This window comes from Microtus oregoni, unplaced genomic scaffold (assembly GCF_018167655.1).
Source record: "Microtus oregoni isolate MIOR12 unplaced genomic scaffold, Mior012 000029F_ref0000214, whole genome shotgun sequence".
Classification (NCBI taxonomy): Eukaryota; Metazoa; Chordata; class Mammalia; order Rodentia; family Cricetidae; genus Microtus; species Microtus oregoni.
This window is the reverse complement of record NW_024543088.1, coordinates 10,326,698-10,345,151: the sequence shown is the minus strand read 5'-3', so window position 1 is coordinate 10,345,151 and position 18,454 is coordinate 10,326,698. Positions and strand designations below refer to the sequence as shown.

The 18,454-nt window shown below is 47.3% G+C and overlaps 1 protein-coding gene across 4 annotated transcripts in view; it reads right to left on the bottom strand.

Annotated features, from left to right (window-relative positions):
• The window catches only part of Mtus2 (microtubule associated scaffold protein 2), a 362,594-nt gene that overhangs the window by 33,052 nt on the left and 311,088 nt on the right, over positions 1 to 18,454 (bottom strand). For all 4 annotated transcript variants that reach the window (XR_005976596.1, XR_005976595.1, XM_041678087.1 and 1 more), the window contains one exon: positions 7,830 to 7,896. Coding sequence is in view for 2 of the 4 variants with exons in the window: in XM_041678087.1 (XP_041534021.1) it covers positions 7,830 to 7,896 (67 nt within the window). In the remaining 2 variants the exon portion in view is untranslated. The remainder of the gene's footprint in view (positions 1 to 7,829; positions 7,897 to 18,454) is intronic.

The window sequence follows — 18,454 nt, the reverse complement described above, 5'->3', positions numbered from 1 at the left end:
TGTTTGTCAGGGACTCCTCGACTTTCTCTAGGCTCAGCTGGTTAGCGCTTACAGATTTCTCTGGCCTCTGGCCTCCGTTACATACTCTCTAAAACTCTAAGACCCCTCCTGCCTCACTTCCTGGGGTTCTAGGTGCTGCTGTCCTTTGGTATTAACAGAGATGTCCCAGGACACCCGCTGCCAGCAACAGCCAAATCCAAAGATGCCCAAGTCCCTTTGATGGACTGATGGAATATACACAGAACCTGTGCACTTTATGTTAGACTACATTGTTTAGGGCAGCATGACAAGGAAAAAAATCTACATGTTCAGAACATAAGGGAATTGTATACACTACTTTTGATCTGCGTCTGTGGAATCTGTGGATGTGAAACCCATGACTACAGAGAGACGACTGAACTTGCTGGCCTGTGACTCTGCGCATAAGCAGGCGTTTCTGGGGTCAGAGCCTTTGTCAGACTCTTATTTTACTGTTCATGCTTTGGCAAAGGGTTTGTCCCCTGCATCCAGTTAAGCTTATGAACTGAATGCAACAGCGACGGGGGAATGTGTATTGTGCTCAGCCCGGGGCCAGGGGCTTCTGATACACAGGATAATATTTGGTGCCCAGTAGGATGTTTGTGTATGAGAGAATCAAGGCAGGAAGAGATTATATACACAGAATTCGTATGTGACCACAATTTACACTGTATATATTTTGCGAAATGTCTCAGCACATTACAGGATATATATTATATGTATGTAATTTCCTTGCTTTTTATTACGTTCCCTCAAGTACCATTTGGACCTTCCAGCATGACGGCAGTCTGGTGTGGCCACGGAAGGGAGGGATGACAAGTCTTTACGGAGCTGTGATTTGGTATCTCTAACCACAGTTTCTTTACCTTATTCAGGTGGTCATGTCATCATCTACCTTACCTGTCTCCTATGGTTGTCATCAGGTTAGAATGAAGTAATTTACATGGAAAGCCTTTGTAAATTATATACTGTTGTTTATATACTAAATGCATAGGGTCTCAAATCCGTGACAGGATTGGACTCCACAATGCGCGAGGGTGCCCATTCCCAAGGGAGTTTAGGGGCCGTTCTTTACCAGAGCGACAGTCAATTCAAGTTCATTAAGATTTTAATTTTGTGTGGATGTGTTGCTGAGGCTTGAGCCTGGGCATGGTGGTGTGAACGAGAATGACCCCTATAGGCTTATCAGCTTGGTCCCCAGTTAGCAGAACTGTTTGGGAAGCTTTAGGAGGCACTTCCTGGTTTGAGGAGGTGTGCCACTAGGGGTGGGGTTTCAAAAGCCCATGCCAGTCTCTGCCTCAGTCCCTCCCCTCCCTTCCCCTCCTCTCCTCTCTCTGCCTGTAGCCTGAGGATCAGCGTACCAAGCTCTTGGGCACTGCTCCATTGCCACGCCCTGCTTGGCACCATTTTTGCCACCATGGTGATCACGGACTAACTCTGAAACTGTAAGCAAGCCCCCAGCTAAGGAGCTTTCTTGTCATGGTGTCTCTTCACAGCAACAAAACAGTGACTAAGACGCCAGGTTTTCATGCACACCCTATCCTTAACCCTGCGCACGTCATTACCATATATGGGGAGGCAAAACTAGCCTTAACAGACTCAGTATTAATGAAATCTTAACACAAACAACTCCATAGAAAAGGATTAGAATGTGCTAAGCATATAGCTACAACAGGGCTTTATAAATATCAAAAAAGTATGTGTCGGCCACATAGAATAAATCAGTGATTTTTTTTTTAAAAAAAAAGTATAGCAGTGTGTGTGTGTGTGTGTGTGTGTGTGTGTGTGTGTGTGTGTAGTTGTAGCTGTAATGTATTTTCCATGGCAACCAACCCAGTCTCTGGGAATTGGCAGGTTCAATATCACCGTGCATGGGTAAGCACCTGTTTGGGAGAGAAACCCAAATGACTTTGGAAAATGACATTTACTAGAATAAAATTTAATCAGAGTGGCTGAGGTCATTGATTTGAATTTTTCCCATCTCATTTTCCTGCAAGAAGGGCAGGATTCCCAGACCTTGTCATGCTGGGTGGTACAGCCTGCATGGAAATTAGTCTTTCTGAAACTCTATCAACAAACTCAAATTGCTGACAGCAGACGAGACCTCCGGGAGCAAAAATTTCTGTTTTCAAATAATACTCGCTCTTCACCATCTGATCACCTATGGAGTGGTTAGTGTATTTTGGGTGTCTTCCCAAATTTTGTGCACAGATTGAATGGGAGGATTCAACTATGCTGACCAGAGAATTTTTGCAGCACAACTTTTGGTGTGTTCTATTTAATTTTTGTATATATTCATAATTGCTTTTTCATTCCCTTGTTGACCGTTGTGTTCTCCAGCAGATGCTGTTCGGTAGCTGGTGAGGTGGCTTACAAAGGCCATGAGTTCAGCTCCCAGCATCTGTGTTGGGTGACTCACACTTGCCCGTAACTCCAGCCCCGGGGGAACTGGATCGGATGCCTATGGCATCCATGGGCATCGTTACTCACGGGCATACACCCTCACCCAGCCACACTTCTTGAGATTCTTTATGTGAGTGGGGGGCCCTAAGTGAGGAAGCTCCTCGGGCTACAGTGGGGAGGACCCACCTACATCTCCCCTGCTGCCTCTAACATTCCCCTACCCGGTTTGGATTCACACCAAACCCCACTTTTTCAGAATGTGCACTGATTGTAAAAGTTCTTATTAAACATATAGGAGATTAAACATCATGTTGGCAAATATTATTGTAAGGTGTGTGGCTTTTGTTCATGCTGCATTTGTTTAACTCTGTGAAGCTGTGATTCTTTGCCTGTCTAAAACACCCGATGGTCCTAATACAGAGATGACTGGCCAATAGCAAGGGAGGGACAAGGATAGGCGGGACTGGCAGGCAGAGAGGATCAATAGGAGGAGGAAGGAGGAAGAGGGGTGAGCAAGGACAGAACAAGAAGAGGAAGACTTCAGGGGTGAGCATCCAGTCACCCAACCACACATCCAGAAACAGAGTAAGAAGGAAAGAAAAAAGAAATAGAGAAAGATAAAAGCCCCGAGGTCAAAGATAGATGGAATAATTTAAGAAAAGCTGGCAAGAAACAAGTCAAGCTAAGGCCAGGCATTCATAATTAAGAATAAGCCCCTGTGAGTGGTTAAGCACCCTGTGAGTGAGCTGGGTGGTGCCCCCCCAAAAGACTAAGAAGTCAAAAGAGTAAAACATCACATAATAAAACCCACCCACGACTTGCTGTCTAGTATCTTGTTTCTGCTGCTCCAGATGATCCTGACAGGAGCCAGAATAGAGAACCACCTATAAGCACTGGTTCTGACTATACCGTAGGCACCATGGTTGCATTTATTCAAGCCCAAAGTGGGGAGGATGGATGGAAGCTTATCAACAGCTGTTGGTAGAACTTGGGGCAGTAGTTTTATGAGTTAGGAAGCAGCAACCATTAGACTGGAGATGGGCAACTCTACCCTAACATATTAACATTGGAGCTATTCCTACTTTTGGCAACTTCTTCTTTTCTGCCCTATCTGAACTCACAGCTTTCTGGAAATTCCGTCTCTTCAGCCTTCTCCTTTGCTATGGGTCCCTGCCTCCTGTGACTCCTGTGAGAATCAACTGTTCAGAGTGTCAAGGACTGGTACTGTGGGGGGGGGGGGGGGTCTTCCTCTCTGCACCCGTCAGAAGTCAATGCTGAAGGCTTTGCTTTCTTCTTTAAGGGAAGCAGGAGCAGACCACAGTTCTACAGTTAATGGGCCGACAGTGGATCCCCACATGCCCTTCTGCCTCTGTTCTGTCACAAATGCAGTCTCCACAGTGGAGTGAGAGTTAGTTCAAGAGCAGAGCGTCCCCTGGGATGAATGGACCAGCCACAGTGCCACCAGGGACTTCTACTTTGTCTCTACTAGGGTTTCTTTTTTTTTTTTTTCTAATGGGCAGATGAATTCTGCTTCTATTCTTAGCACTAATGCAGAAATCAAATGACTTAAACTCAAACCCAGTACAAATCCGGCTGCACTTAGAAGTTTCCGGAGATGGCTAAAGGTTGTGCCATTGGGCTTGGCACGTCCAACCCAAGTGCATCAGACCCTCATCCTCTGTCCAAAGCCTGCTCATGGTGGGGCAGACATCTCTCCAGGGAGAAACTCAACCTGTAGAGGAGAACTCTGTTTTCTACCTTTGTACGCTAGCCGCTGTGCTTTGGCCAAGTCCTTCCTCAGCAGCTTCTTCTGGAATTGGCTTTCATCGTATGAAGAGGAACCCGAGGGTCTAAGAGGTCAAGCCAACTCACCCTAAGGGTCTTTGGAGCACCCAAGCCTGGAGTCAGCTGCAAACACACTCCTACTCAGGAGAAACACATTCAGAGGCCGACTTCAGCATCTCAGGGTACTGGCTCGCTGTCTTGCGCATGAAAACTCCAGAGACTAAGTCCCTCAGTGTTTTCCTGACACCCATCACAGATAACACAGGTGTTCGGGTCCTAACAGCTTGCCGACTAGGCCGGCTGGTTTTTTTTCATAAATTTGATATGAGCTGGCGTCATCTGGGAAGAAGAAGCCTTGACTGAGAAAATGCCTCCATCAGACTGGCCTGTGGACATTTTCCTGATTGACGATTGATGTAGGAAGGCTCTGCCCACTGTGGGTGGAACCACCCCTAGGCAGGTGGGCCTAAGCCTATTAAGAAGGGTACTGAGTATGGACCTGGACGGATGCAGTAAGCACCATTCTGCCTTCATCTCTAAGGACACTCTGAGGCACCTGCACACTGGTCAGGTTCACCCTGCATGAAGAAGGGCTTATGAGCAACTTTACTTCCTAGGCCCTCAAGCACCCACTTGTCTTTACACTCCCACCTCTTGGCCAGCAAGGGAAGTGTCACTAAGTCCAACAGCGTGTTACTGCAGCCAACACACGCGGCCCTGCAGGACATCTGAACACCCCCAAGGTCAATGCTCTGCTGGGACTCTGAGGTCCTTGACATTCGGCCCGTACCAGTCACACTGCGTTCCTTTTTAGGATACCAAATCTTGGGAAGCTGTGCTGCTGCTGTTGCACTGATAAAAAGCACAGAGGGGCACACCCTGTGAAACACGACCTCAGGGTGGCATTATCCAACCTAATCCTAAGGCTTGAGAGCCGGGCCAGCCAACAGCCCAAACATCACTCTAGCAAGTAGCCATGGCTGCTTAAAAGGGACAAAACACTGCTTCATCTCCAATTTCAGCTATATTTTTTTAGTGGCCACTGGGCTGTTAGGACACACAAACAGTTTATGTCATATATGCATACAAAGTGTCACTGTGAAGCATTTATTTGACCATGCGGTGGCTGTCACTCTGAACCAGGACTTTTGGGGATCTCTCTTTACCCCTGTGCCTCTGAGTTGCCTCCACAGTCCTATCAGGGGTCCTCTTGGGAGACTGGGTTGCAACTGAAGCAGGGACAAGACCCAGGGTTCACAGCTATGCTCAGTGGCCGTCACCTGGGAACTTGCCTGCAGGACAATGCCTGTCACACTCACTGTTTTGTAGCCTTATCTGGAAAGAGACCGGCTCAGTCCTATCCCTCGGGGCACAGGGGCTGAGCTGGAGGCGGGGGGGGGGGGGGGGGGGGGGGGGGGGGGGGGGGGGGAATCTTTGCAGCTAGAGTTGGAGAAGAAGAAACGTCTCGCTGAGAAGGCAGACTCCGTGGAAGAACCTTCTTTTCGTGACTCCCATGAGGAGACACCTGTGTGTGTGTGTGTGTGGGGGGGTTGTCGGATATATCATGTAACAGCACATCATCTGGGGACCCCAGGGCTCCTCCAGTGAATGGATGGCAAGACCTCCCCAAAGGGGTACGAAAACAACACTTGACCCCAGCAAGGGTGCCCTCAGCCGCTCATGCAGGACCCGCGGATGGTCTCTGTGGTAAGACCCCATAGTAGCAAACTAGAAGAGATGGTGACTTCAAGAGACTCAATCTCCATGGAAATGGCAACAACAAAATGAGAGGGTGACACTTTTCCAGCAGGGAGGCTGTCACTTTTCCCTCTCCGGTGGTTGCTTCTGCAACAGCTTCAGCACTGATCTCGTGAGCCTCGGGTTCCTGAGAGTGTCCCTCCCAAGCTCCACCATGGCTTGCCTAGCTGGCCTTTCTCAGCTAAACCTACACCTGGGTTAGTCCTCCAACTCTTTGGGGCAGGGGGCAGGGGTGGGGACCCTGTTGCTGTGGATCCCATGCAGGCAGGACAGGCACACAATACTGCTATTGGTTGTGTTCTCACAGGGCTGGCTATCTGTGGGGAGGAGAAACAACCACTTCTGAGCCATTTCCATGAGAAAGGAAGCCACAAAGCTCACAGAGGAGGAACACTAAAATAAAAAGGAGAATCGGGAAAGCTACAGTTGAAGGCTACCATCTTGTTGGCCCACCGCTCAGCTGAGAACCCGTGGCCACTAGAAAAAGCCAGACAGCTGACAACCTGCCAAGGGTGGCCTGCATGGGTCAAGCTCCTTTACTTGATGAAAGAGCTCACACCTGCATAGGTAGGCTGCTCCTGAAGTCACAATAGGTAGAGGGTAAAGGCATACTAGTGACTAGAACAGCGGGCCAATGGAAAACGCTATGGTTTGCGAATTGATTCCTGGGGACACAGAGCAGTGGGTAGACAAGAGAGAAAATGGCATGAAGAAGGCAGGGCCTCGGGACATAGGCCTATAAAACCAGCTGTTCAAAAGTCTAAGGTTAAAGAATCACACATTTTAGGCCAGACTAGGCTGCAGAGTGAGTTCAAGGTCATCCTGGGTAACTTAATGAGATTCTGTTTCAAGTAAAATATTTTTACAATGTCTGCAGCTCAGTGGTCTAGTGAATGCTTAGCATAAACAAAGCCCTGGGTTTAATCCCCAGTCCTGGGGGGAAAGGCAGAAAGAGGAACGAAGTGGGGTGGGGTGGGGTGGGGTGGGGGGTTGGGGCATAGCAAACACCTTTGCCAGCCTCTCATCTGGAGAGAGGAAGCCTGTCTCCTGTCAGGCTTCTAGGGGGTCTGGAGATTATCCTTATTTTGACAAAGTCTCTGAATATACCAGACCATCTCTTAAGATTACACATTTCGAGATGACCCCTCAGAATTCGGTTTCAGCCAGAAAGGTGTTTTTTAACCCTTTTTGAGACAACAGAGCTTTCATGGCAAGGCAAGGTGCACACAGATGCCGGAAGCCACACAACACACATTTCACACAACCCAGGATGGCTTCGGAGGTGCCTAGAGGGAGGAACGCTTGTCACAACCCGTGATAGAGACTGATGGGCGTGCTGGGATCTGTGAAGAACAGCCAAGGCCTGCTTAGCCCCACGGCCAGGTGTGAGAGACTGTCTCTCTCGTGCTAGACCTGTAAGAATTACGGCTCTCTGTGAGGCTCTAGCAGATGCCTCACTGGTCTAGACAGGTCTGATTTGGCTTATTACAGGAGACACCCAGACACGAATTGCACTAGGTGTGTGCTTTGTGCTCCTCCCAGGTGTAGGGGGTAGAAGTGTGGTCACTTTGGATAACTGATTACAAGGGGCCATAGTTAGTTACTTGTTTATATGTCTCTATGGAAAAGTGTGGCTTGTTTTTGTTTGTTTTTGTGTTTTTTTGGCCACAGGTAGCTTGTCTTTGTGACTGAACACAGCTTGAACTCCACTCAGGTGACCCTTCTTAACCCTCGGGGTATAAACTGTCTAATGGTCTGAGTAATGCCGGCTATCGCATGAGGCCACCCCAAATTTGGGCTCCCTTCTCCCGGGTCCCACCGCCTCTAGAGTGGTAAACAGTCTTCACATTAGATGCCTGACTTACCGACTTCATCCCTGATGCTCGCAAGCTCAACTGTCAGCTCCTTTTCCTTCGCAAGCACACTTTCGCTCTGAAAACAACAAAAGGGATGCTGAGAGGTAGAAGTATAGTCACGTGTTTAACAAATAAAGCATAGTAAACAAGCAGGGCTAGCCCTGAAGCTGAGAAACGCCCTCCTTACGCAAACCCAACAGAGCCAGGCCAGGCTCACTCGCTCGCGGTATTAATATACAGTAACACCCACAGCCATCCTTTCTCTGTGTCACATGGTTCCATCGGCCTGGAATAGTTCTAAGAACATCTCTTATCCACACAGTAATATACTAGCATCTTTACTGTGTTCTATAAATTCTTGTTCAAGTTCTTAATGATAGTAGCTGATTCTTAACCATGAAAAAGCCCCCCCCACATACTTTTTTTTTAAAAAAAATTATTCCCTTAAGTTTTATTCTTCTGTCTAAAGAATAATGAAAATCAGAGCAGCAGCCCTGACATGCAACGTTTCGCTCCTAAGACCTGACGACAGCAAGGTTTCTATGAGTTTTGATCCACTCTGGACATTACTCTAAGGCACAGGAGGTACTGCACATCTGAAGTATTATTCAGGGCAAAAAGGCCATTTGTGACTCACTGGTCACTTGTTTTCACATCAGTTACATTCCGTGACATTAAACACTTAAGCACCCGAAGACACACTACATATTTAGTCTGTGTTTATGAGCCACCGCAAAGGGGTCCTTAAGATTTTACTGCAAATGATAAGGAAATACTTCTCAGAAGCCAGAGACACCAGCTATTCAGAGAAAGTCCCTGTCAGTCAACAGAAGGTACTCCTAATGAAAACTGGCATCCAGAGGGACTTCCTTTGGCTAAACTGTGGACCAAACACATAACTTGGGTATCTTCAAGGCCTTGCGATTGTTATTTACAGTCTGCATGTTCAGTGTCTCCCCAAAAGGTCTGTGTTAGAGGCTTCATCCCCAGGGGTATGACCAGGAGGTGCTATGAATCTTTAAGGGGTGGGGTCTAACGGGAGTTAAGTCACTGGGACTTTACCCTTTAGGAAGATTGCAGGACACTGCCCTCTTTCTCTTCCTAGCCACGACGTATCAGCTTCTTCTGCCCCAGGCTCCCAACTGGTTCCACCCGGAGGTTCTATGCCCTCCAGAGGCCCAAAGCAATGGTTCATCTGATCAAAGGTTAGGACATCTGAAACTGCGCACTAACTACCCCTTTCTGTTTATAATTATGCCAGGCATCTTATTATAGCGTTGGAAGGCTAATTAGCCCAATGCTCCTTAATGACTGGCCACCCTTGCCTTTCGTGACCGTGCTTGTCAGTTTTCTGTCAACTTGACACAGAGTCGCCCAGGAAGGGGACCCGCAACAGAGGAATTACCTCCATCAGATTGGTTTGTGGGCATGTCTACAGGGCATTTTCTTGATTAATGATGATGCGGAAGGGCCCAGCCCAAGATGAGAGGTGCCACCCTGTGCACATGGTACTGCATTGTCTGCAAAGCACACTGAGCAAGCCATGGGGAGCCCCGCTGTAGAGTCGTGTTCCTGCATAGTTCCTGCCTTAACTTTGCTCGAGGATGAACTGTAATTGGGATATGTAAGTCAATTAAACCCTCTCCTCCCCAAGCTGCTTTCGGTCATGGTTTTTCTCACAACAGCAGAAAGCCAACTAGGAGAGCGGCTACTTGAAACGCTGGTAGAATGGAAAGAGAAATCAGCCCATGAGGGATAACAATGCACACAGGTCACGGTGGCTCATTCTTCAAATGAAGAAGGGCTTATGAGCAATCTCAGTCCATGGGCCCCCAAAGATCTACTCATCTTCGTGCTCAATGATGGGCCATGATGATGACATGCCAGTCAAATTAAACTTATTCCTCGCCAAGTTGGTTTTGGTCAGTGTTCACCACAGCAGTCGAAAGCCAAACCAGGAGCGGTCACCACAACATGGAGAACTGTATTAAAGGGTCACAGGATTAGGAAGGTTGAGAGCCACTGATTTAGACTAAGGTAGTTTACTGTGGGCTCCTGGTGAACCTCAGGTCAATCAAAAGGCCTTTGCTAAGCAATGGCATGCTATTCATAGTGCTGGAAGGAACTCTGTTGACCTGATGGTTACCTGGAGACACCTGGAGAACTAGCTCCATGGTCCAGCTGCTATTTAGCATGAACAAGCTCATGGGAGAGCTATCAGCGGTTGTTGACTAACAAGTCTCTGAAGAACGTCCACCGAAAGATCTGACTGTGAAGAGCAGCGGCCCCTGCGTGGTCGGAGTGTCTGGGACTGACTCATATCCATATGTGGAAACTCCCCAGCTGACTTGGCTAGATGAGGGGCTCTGAGAGCTGATCCGGTCGTGGGGGTGGAGCTCCCATGAGTGGGATTAGCACTCTCGTGAAAGAAGCACCAGGAGCAGTTTACCTCTTTCCCAATACAAGCAAAACAACCGAGAAGGGGCCATCTTGGAGTGTGTGGGCCCTCGTCAGAGACTGGGCCAGCATTGGCGTTGGATTTCCCACCCTCACAGCTCTAAGACATAAACTTCTGTGGCTCACGCAGCAAAGGTGGAGACATTTTGCTGCATCAGCACTAATCAGCTCTGTTCCTTCAACCTGAGGCAGTTCTGCTTTCCCTGAGTTCAGGCAGTGATTAGGCCACAGAACGCTGTCTTCCCAACTCTCAGAAGATGCCACTTCCAATGTCATGACTGTTACATGGGGTGATAATGGGATTGAATAAACATGCAGATGTAATACAACCACAATAGCGCCTGTGTGTGAGGTGGCGTCATAGATGCATGGTTTCCTTTGACTTTATTTGTAGCTAGACAATGTCCATAGTAGGAGGCATGTCTCTGTGTTAGTCACCTATGTTCAGATGGCTCTGGTTCTCTCTCTCTCTCTCTCTCTCTCTCTCTCTCTCTTTCTTTCTCTCTCTCTCTCTCTCTCTCTCTATATATATATATATATATTGTTTATCATCTATATCATGTATCTACCTAACATCTATACATCATCTACCGATTATCTATCTGTTGTTGTGGGATATTTTGATCACACTCTGACACTCCCAAGACTTTCAATAAAATTAAATCTTGAATCAGAGGGCGGAGTCAACCTTCAGCTGGCCAGAATTAACCATATTTTTTGGCAGAGCCAGATCAGGATAGAGAGACACAGGAAGGAAAAGGGAGAGGCTAAAAAAGATTCACTTTTCTTTTTGGATCTGGAAAGGTTGAGAGGCAGGGTCAGATGATCATTTCTCTATTGCCCTAGGATCTATCAGGTTTTTACCTCAATATCTGACTCCTGAGTTTTATTTAATAATAGAATAGTATAAGTAACCTGTCATCTACCCATCTATCTATCTATCTATCTATCTATCTATCTATCTATCTATGTATCCTACCTATTTATTTATTTTTGCAGCACAGAGACAAAACCCAGTGTGGTACACATGCAAGAAGAGACAAGCATCAAGCTATATCCCTAACCCTGTGCTCTGATTTGTTTAGTACTTCTTGAGGCTCTGCACTGACTATATATAGAGTCTGCATGCATGTGCATGAATGTGTGAATATGTGTGCATGTGTGTGCGTGAAGGTGTGTGTGCATGAATGTGTGCGTGTGTGTGAAAGTGTATGTGTGAATATGTGTGCATGTGTCTGCACACGAATGTGTGTGTGCATGAATGTGTGCGTGTGTGTGAAAGTGTATGTGTGAATATGTGTGCATGTGTGTGTGTGAATGTGTGTGTGCATGAATGTGTGTGTGTGAATATGTGTGTGTGAATGTGTGAATATGTGTGCATGTGTATGTGCCTGCATGTGCGTGTATGTGAATGTGTGTGTGCATGAATGTGTGCGTGTGTGTGAATGTGTATGTGTGAATATGTGTGCATGTGTGTGCACACGAATGTGTGTGTGCATGAATGTGTGCGTGTGTGTAAATGTGTATGTGTGAATATGTGTGCATGTGTGTGTGAATGTTTGTGTGAATATGTGTGTGTGAATGTGTATGTGTGAATATGTGTGCATGTGTATGTGCCTGCATGTGTGTGTATGTGAATGTGTGTGTGTGAATATGTGTGCATGTGTGTGTGTTTGTGAATGTGTGTGTTTCTTGGGATCAAACCTGGGGCTTCACCCATGCCAGGCCTGTGTCCTATGATTGAGCCACATCCCCAGCCAATTTGACACAGTTAAAAGAATGTAGAGGAACGGAATGCCAGAACATGGAAAGTATTCTTTATCTAATTGACCCGAGGACTTTCACACTTGTTCTATTGGTAGCCTCCGATGGCTACCTGACAGCCATCCTGTACTAATTTAGTGCTTTGGGGAAGGGTCATTCCAGGATTTGCACTGCAGTAAACTAGGAAGAAAACTAACTTACTTCTACATCGAAAACAATTTGGAAAAGTCACATCCTCTGCTTCGCAAACACAGGCAGAGAGCTAAACTCTTTTTTTTTATTTATTTTTTAAATTTATTTATTTATTAAGGATTTCTGCCTCGTCCCCACAACCGCTTCCCATTTCCCTCCCCCTCCCCCGATCAAGTCCCCCCCCCCTCATCTGCTCGAAGAGCAATCAGGGTTCCCTGACCTGTGGGAAGCCCAAGGACTGCCCACCTCTATCCAGGTCTCGTAAGGTGAGCATTCAAACTGCCTAGGCTCCCACAAAGCCAGTACGTGCAGTAGGATCAAAAACCCACTGCAATTGTTCTTGAATTCTCAGTATTCCTCATTGTCCGCTATGTTCAGCTAGTCCGGATTTATCCCATGCTTTTTTAAGCATATTAATCAAAGAATAGCATAAGAAAGGCGCCTGTCAGAGTCACAAAGATTCAGACAGTATCTGGCAGTGAACTGTCAAATCCTAACAAAAACAGTAAACTCACCCCAACTTCAAACCCAAAGCAAATGCCTCCTTCAGTTCCCCACTGTAGCCAGCATCTGACGATGGGAACAGCACCCAGTGTAGCCAGTGTCTGACGACGGGAACAGCACCCAGTGTAGCCATTGTCTGACGATGGGAACAGCACCCAGTGTAGCCAGTGTCTGACGATGGGAACAGCACCCAGTGTAGCCAGTGTCTGACGACGGGAACAGCACCCTGTGTAGCCAGTGTCTGACGACGGGAACAGCACCCACTGTAGCCAGTGTCTGACGATGGGAACAGCACCATCCCACTGTAGTCAGTGTCTGACCATGGGTACAGCACCCACTGTAGCCAGCATCTGATGATGGGTACAGCACCATCCCACTGTAGTCAGTGTTGATCATGGGTACAGCACCCACTGTAGCCAGTGTCTGACCATGGGTACAGCACCATCCCACTATAGCCAGCATCTCACGAGGACAGCACCATCACTAGGTGTGATCCCCCACATCACAGCAAACACCTCTGAATCTTCCAGGTGAGTAGCAGGTAGGAAATGAACCCCAAAAGGAAAGTGACCAAGCTCTAGAACATTCTGGGTAGACATTATTTACTATTTAATAAAGGCTACTAAGGCTAAGTTCTACCAAACACGTTCTTTAGCCATGCTTAGAATAATTGGCTCCTCTCCCCACTTCTTCAAATTCAGCCATTGCTTGGTGTCCATAGAGGATGCTTTCAAAACTCCTCCTTACCAAGGTACCTAAATCCACATATGCTCAAGCTCTTTACATCAAATAGTGCCATGTGTACAGAGAACCCGTTCCTATTCCCCTAGTGCAGTGGTTCTCAACTGTCCTAATGCTGTGACCCTTTAATACAGTTCCTCATGTGGTGACCCCCAACCATGCCTTTTCATTGCTACTTCATAACTGTAATTTTGATATTGTTATGAATTATAATGCAAATATCTGTTTTCTGATGGTCTTAGGTGACCCCTGCATAAAGGTCGTTTTACTCCCAAAAGGGGTTTCTACCTACATGTTGAGATAGAAACCACCTGGAGAGTTCAAACCACCTCCCTTGGCTTACAATACTGAAGATGGTGTGAATTCCTTGTGAGCAGTTGCTTCTCTGTAGTATTTAGGGAACAACTGCGACCGAAAAGCCAAAATGCCTGTGCTCTTTCAGTACCAATGCATTCTTCCTGGATATTCTGGATCCACGGTCAATAAGGATGGCTGCAGAAAGCACAGATCCAGAGGATGGCTAATACTGTCGATGAGCCCTGGGCTTTCTTCCCATTGATGGGGAGGTAACAGAACTGTGTGGTGAAGGAACCAGCTGGCTTGGAAACAAACACTGCAGGAGTTTCAACCCGAGCCCCCAGTTAGCATTGAACACTAGGCACACCAAGATTCTCCCCTCCCCTCCTCACCTCTGCAGAGAGATGGAGTAAGGGCTGAACTGGACACGGACAGGATCTAGCCCTCCTGGTCCCACAGCTTGTCACGTCTGACTGCAGGAGAGGCAGTCAGCTGCCACCCATCTGACTCCGGAAACTTCTCTAGCTGTATCCCCGACCCTCCTGACCACCCAGCTCCCAACCCACCCTTGTCTCCACCCCGAGAGCTCACCCTACCCGTGTGTATCCTTGATACTGATTTGTGGCTCGTAGGTGGAGACATGTCCAGTGTTTGCTGCCTCTTCCACACAGTCTTCTGAGGTTGTAACTTCAGATAGGGTGGCTGTTTGGTTCTCCCTGTCAGTTCTAGATGAATCTTTCTGACGTCCCTGGACACATTCCTGCTAAAGAGGCTGGCTCAGGTCTGCCTTAGCTTGCCAAAGCCAGCCTGCCTGTTCTGGCGAGAAACTTTCTTCCGTCATGTTGGCTTTTTGAAATGATATCAACCCTTCTAATTTATGCATCAAGTAAGTTGTGTTTTCTGAAAGCCAAGCCAGAATGACGTCATGACCCTGCAATGGCATCCACAGCTAAGACTGTAGGAGCAGCATTTTCTAGGCGAACACCAAGGACTCTTCCCATTTGTTCTGTCCTTGCTGCACCTGCCCCATCCCCATCATGGAACCACAGAACCCAGCAGAAGCCTTGATCTCCAGAGGCCCTTAGGCTCTGGGGACATTTGAGACGCCTTCTACAAGGACTTCAAGCCACTCTTCTCACTGTTCCCTGGGTGATGACAAGATAGGGGGGACTGGGATGGGAGCAAGTCATCCTCTGACGTGGGGGTCGGATCAGCTCTTCCCTAAATGGGGAATGTGTGGAAAATTCCTAACTGGTGCCAAACACGTGAACTCCTGTGTTCACTCAAGAAGGCTAAATATAGACACCAGCATCAGCCATCCACATTGTCCTGGTGACAAAGTCCAGGCCTTGCAGAGTCCAGGGAAGCCATTCGTGACTGGGGACTGTTTAGTCTAAGACAGGCTTAACTTCAGATGGGTACCTGGGGAACACTCATGGCCTCCCCAAGTCAGCAGCTGCAGCTCTTAAGCCACACCTCCATTTGAGCGTGGGCCTCTCCTTCACAGTACTGTCTCTCCATTTGTTTTAGCATGGCAGGGAAATCTTAGATGTGGAAGCCAGGGATGACCAGGGACCGGGGAACAACGAGTTCACCCTCCTTCTCCAGACCTGAACGTAGGCACCACAGCAGGCCTGCTCTCCCGGAGCCTACCCACCTTTGAAGACTTGGCTCTCTGTGCCACAGTCTTCCACAGACCCCTGCGAATTCTGCTGTCTCTCTTTCCTAGCCGGACCCACCTGGCAGAGTCGAGAACCCGCTCATTCCTGTGTCACCAAGCAACTGGACGTGTGGCCAAGCCCCGAGTCAGTCTGCCACACTCTGTTACCTTAACCTGCTTAGTTACCGAGAGTTACCCGTTTAGATGGCTGACACCACCTCGTGGGACTAGTGGTAACAGGAAGTGAAACTGTCTCTCCTAGTTAACATCACCTGTGTGACCACACTTGGGCATCAGCCAGCCATGCACCTCCTTGAATGGGCAGCCAATCAATAAAACTAAGACTGCACTCCTGTATCCCTGGATGGCTTCTCCTCCGTGACTCCAGAAACAGAAAGCGTATATGCCACCACACACTTGACTCAGTGCCGACTGCATGCCAGGCAAAAGGCATTTTGGCCTCCAAGAAGCCAGTGTCTCAGAGCGAGCCAATATACAAGCAATTACAGAATAGTGCGAGATAGCCCAGGAGCCTAGGGCTGTCTTGGAGATTTAGACTGAGGTCAGAGGAGGAACAACAGGGTCAGGGAAGGGAGCTTCCAAACCGCACCAGGGGCTTCTGGGAACCTTTGTCACCCCAGCAGACGGGCCCAGAATCTTCATCTTTGTAACTTCTGACCCTGGTCTGGGATATTCACTGAAGAACTGTTGTTTGTCTACAAGAGATACTGAGGGCCACTTATGAAATTCACTGTAGACCGACCAAGCGTGCTCCTAAGAAATGTTTCCCTTGCCTGGTGTGTGTGTGTGTATGTATACCAGGAACTCTTAACAGTCTTTGCTATATTTTTTAAATGACATATCATATATTGTACTTATTTAAGTGCACATGTGTGCATGTGACTGCCAGCGCCTGTGGAGGCCGTGTGTGTCAGACCACCTGGAGCTGGCATCACAAGCGGTTGTGAGCCACCTGAGGTGGATGCTGGGAAGCCAACCTAGGACTCCTGCAAGAACGGCCAGTGCTTTTAACTGCTGAGCCATCTCTTCAGCCCCCTTCCCAGAGTTTTTAGCTCTGTGTAAGTGCTAATCACAAGGCACTAACCATGCAATGTGGGCCATGCTGTTCCCAAGCTAAGCAAAATAAGACCACACAGATAAGAAGTGGGAGGACTCGGGTGCACCGGCACATACCTGTAATCCCAGAACCTGGGAGGGAGAGACAGATGATTGCAGGTTCCAGGCCAGCTTAGGCTGAACATTAAGACCGTGCCTCAGAGAAGAAAGGAGGGTAGGGCTCTCTCTGGTATTGGAGTGAATAACTGGGTCCTTTCTATTGTGAATTAAGAAGCACACTTCCACACTAAGCTTGATGAAGTTAGGAGTTTTCCTCTCTTCTCTGAGATAGCATTGCCTCTTACCCATGAACGTGGGTTAATTCAACTTGGGAAAAATGTGTCAAGCTGGGAAAGTATTTTCTTTGGTCCCTTCAGATGAGCCAGTCACACAACACACACATCTCCATGGTAATTTCCATGCACAGATTATTCATTTTCAGTGTGGGTATTAAAACATGTGACCAGATTTATAACAGAGTTCTGGTGGGAAAGCCCTTGAGATGTGAGGTGACCTTTTATTCTGCCCTGGATTTAAGATAGTGCTGACGCAAGGTTTGAGTTAATCAATAAGTATTATTTTTTTCCCAAATAATTAACACGAAGCTCTTGTATTTGTACAATGACCCACTTTTCAACTCAGAAATGAAATTTAATACAAATCCATTCAACACAAAGTACCGCTCATATTTAATCTTCTTCCATACACTCCCGTGTCTCATTGTGCAAACAGTACGCTCAAATCCTATGTTAAAAGAAACCAGAGTGACTGAACTTAAAAGGTCGCTCCAGCTTTTGCCCCTGTGCCTGCTGGGAGAATCACTTGTTAAAAGAAAACATCTTGTTTACCCCGGAGACAGTGGCTAATGAGGGAGCATCATCCAGGCAGGAAGGTAACGAGGGTATCCACATCTGGATGCCTAACGAGCAACTGGAAAGGACAGAGACTGATGGGGTTAAGGAGAAGGAAATCGAACATGCAAGGCAGGGGCCTCCTAGAGGGAAAGCAGGGGAACGGGAAGCGAGCCAGCATGGAGAGCTTTAACCCATTTATGCTGCACTTAGGAAATCTTCTGACTTTGTGTGGACCCAGTCACCTTCCCCAAAGCATGGCCGTCAAGCAGCCTTACAACCAGGTTACATCTCTGCTAAAAACAAAACAAAACAACAACTCAGACAGATCTGCACTTTCCCATTAATACAAGTTAAGAAATGCAAGTCTGGCTTCTTGGCTGGAAAATTTTCTGCATTTTTTATGCATTGCATTTTCTTCTGTGTTTATCCTGAAAACTACCCTCTTGTGATTCTTCATGTTGAGCAAAGGCACTTTTCTCTTGTACTCTTTGCTTGTAGTTACAACCCCACTCCTTGTCAATTTAACAAAACTCTACCCCATTTACCCAAGTACAATTCAAAAATTCCACTCCATCTCCAAGAACCTTGTCTGGGATTCTCCCGCAACTTGTTTCAGAGTTGGGGAGTGGTGAGAACCTTCATTTAATTATCCTCTAGTCTGTAACTAGTGTTTAATTGCTCAGTGTGTGTCACTGTTGTCTATACAACCTGCAATTTCCCTGGAAAATCTGAGAGCACAAGGGAATTGGTAACTGATAAGAGGCTGTTCATGTTTCTAAATAATTCTTTGATAGTCTCTGCAGCACCGACACATGGAGGAAAGCAAGAATAAACATGGCTAATTGGATAGCTTTGGGAAAGTGGGAAGACAAGAGGCATGGATGGTTTTTAAAGACTTATTTATTTTATGTGTATAGGTGGTTTGCCTGCACATATTTATGTGCGGCACCTGCATGCAGTACCCAAGGAGGCCAGAAGAGGGCACTGGATTCCCCTGGAACTGGAGTTATAGATGGTTGTGAGGTACCACATGGGTGTTATAAATTGAA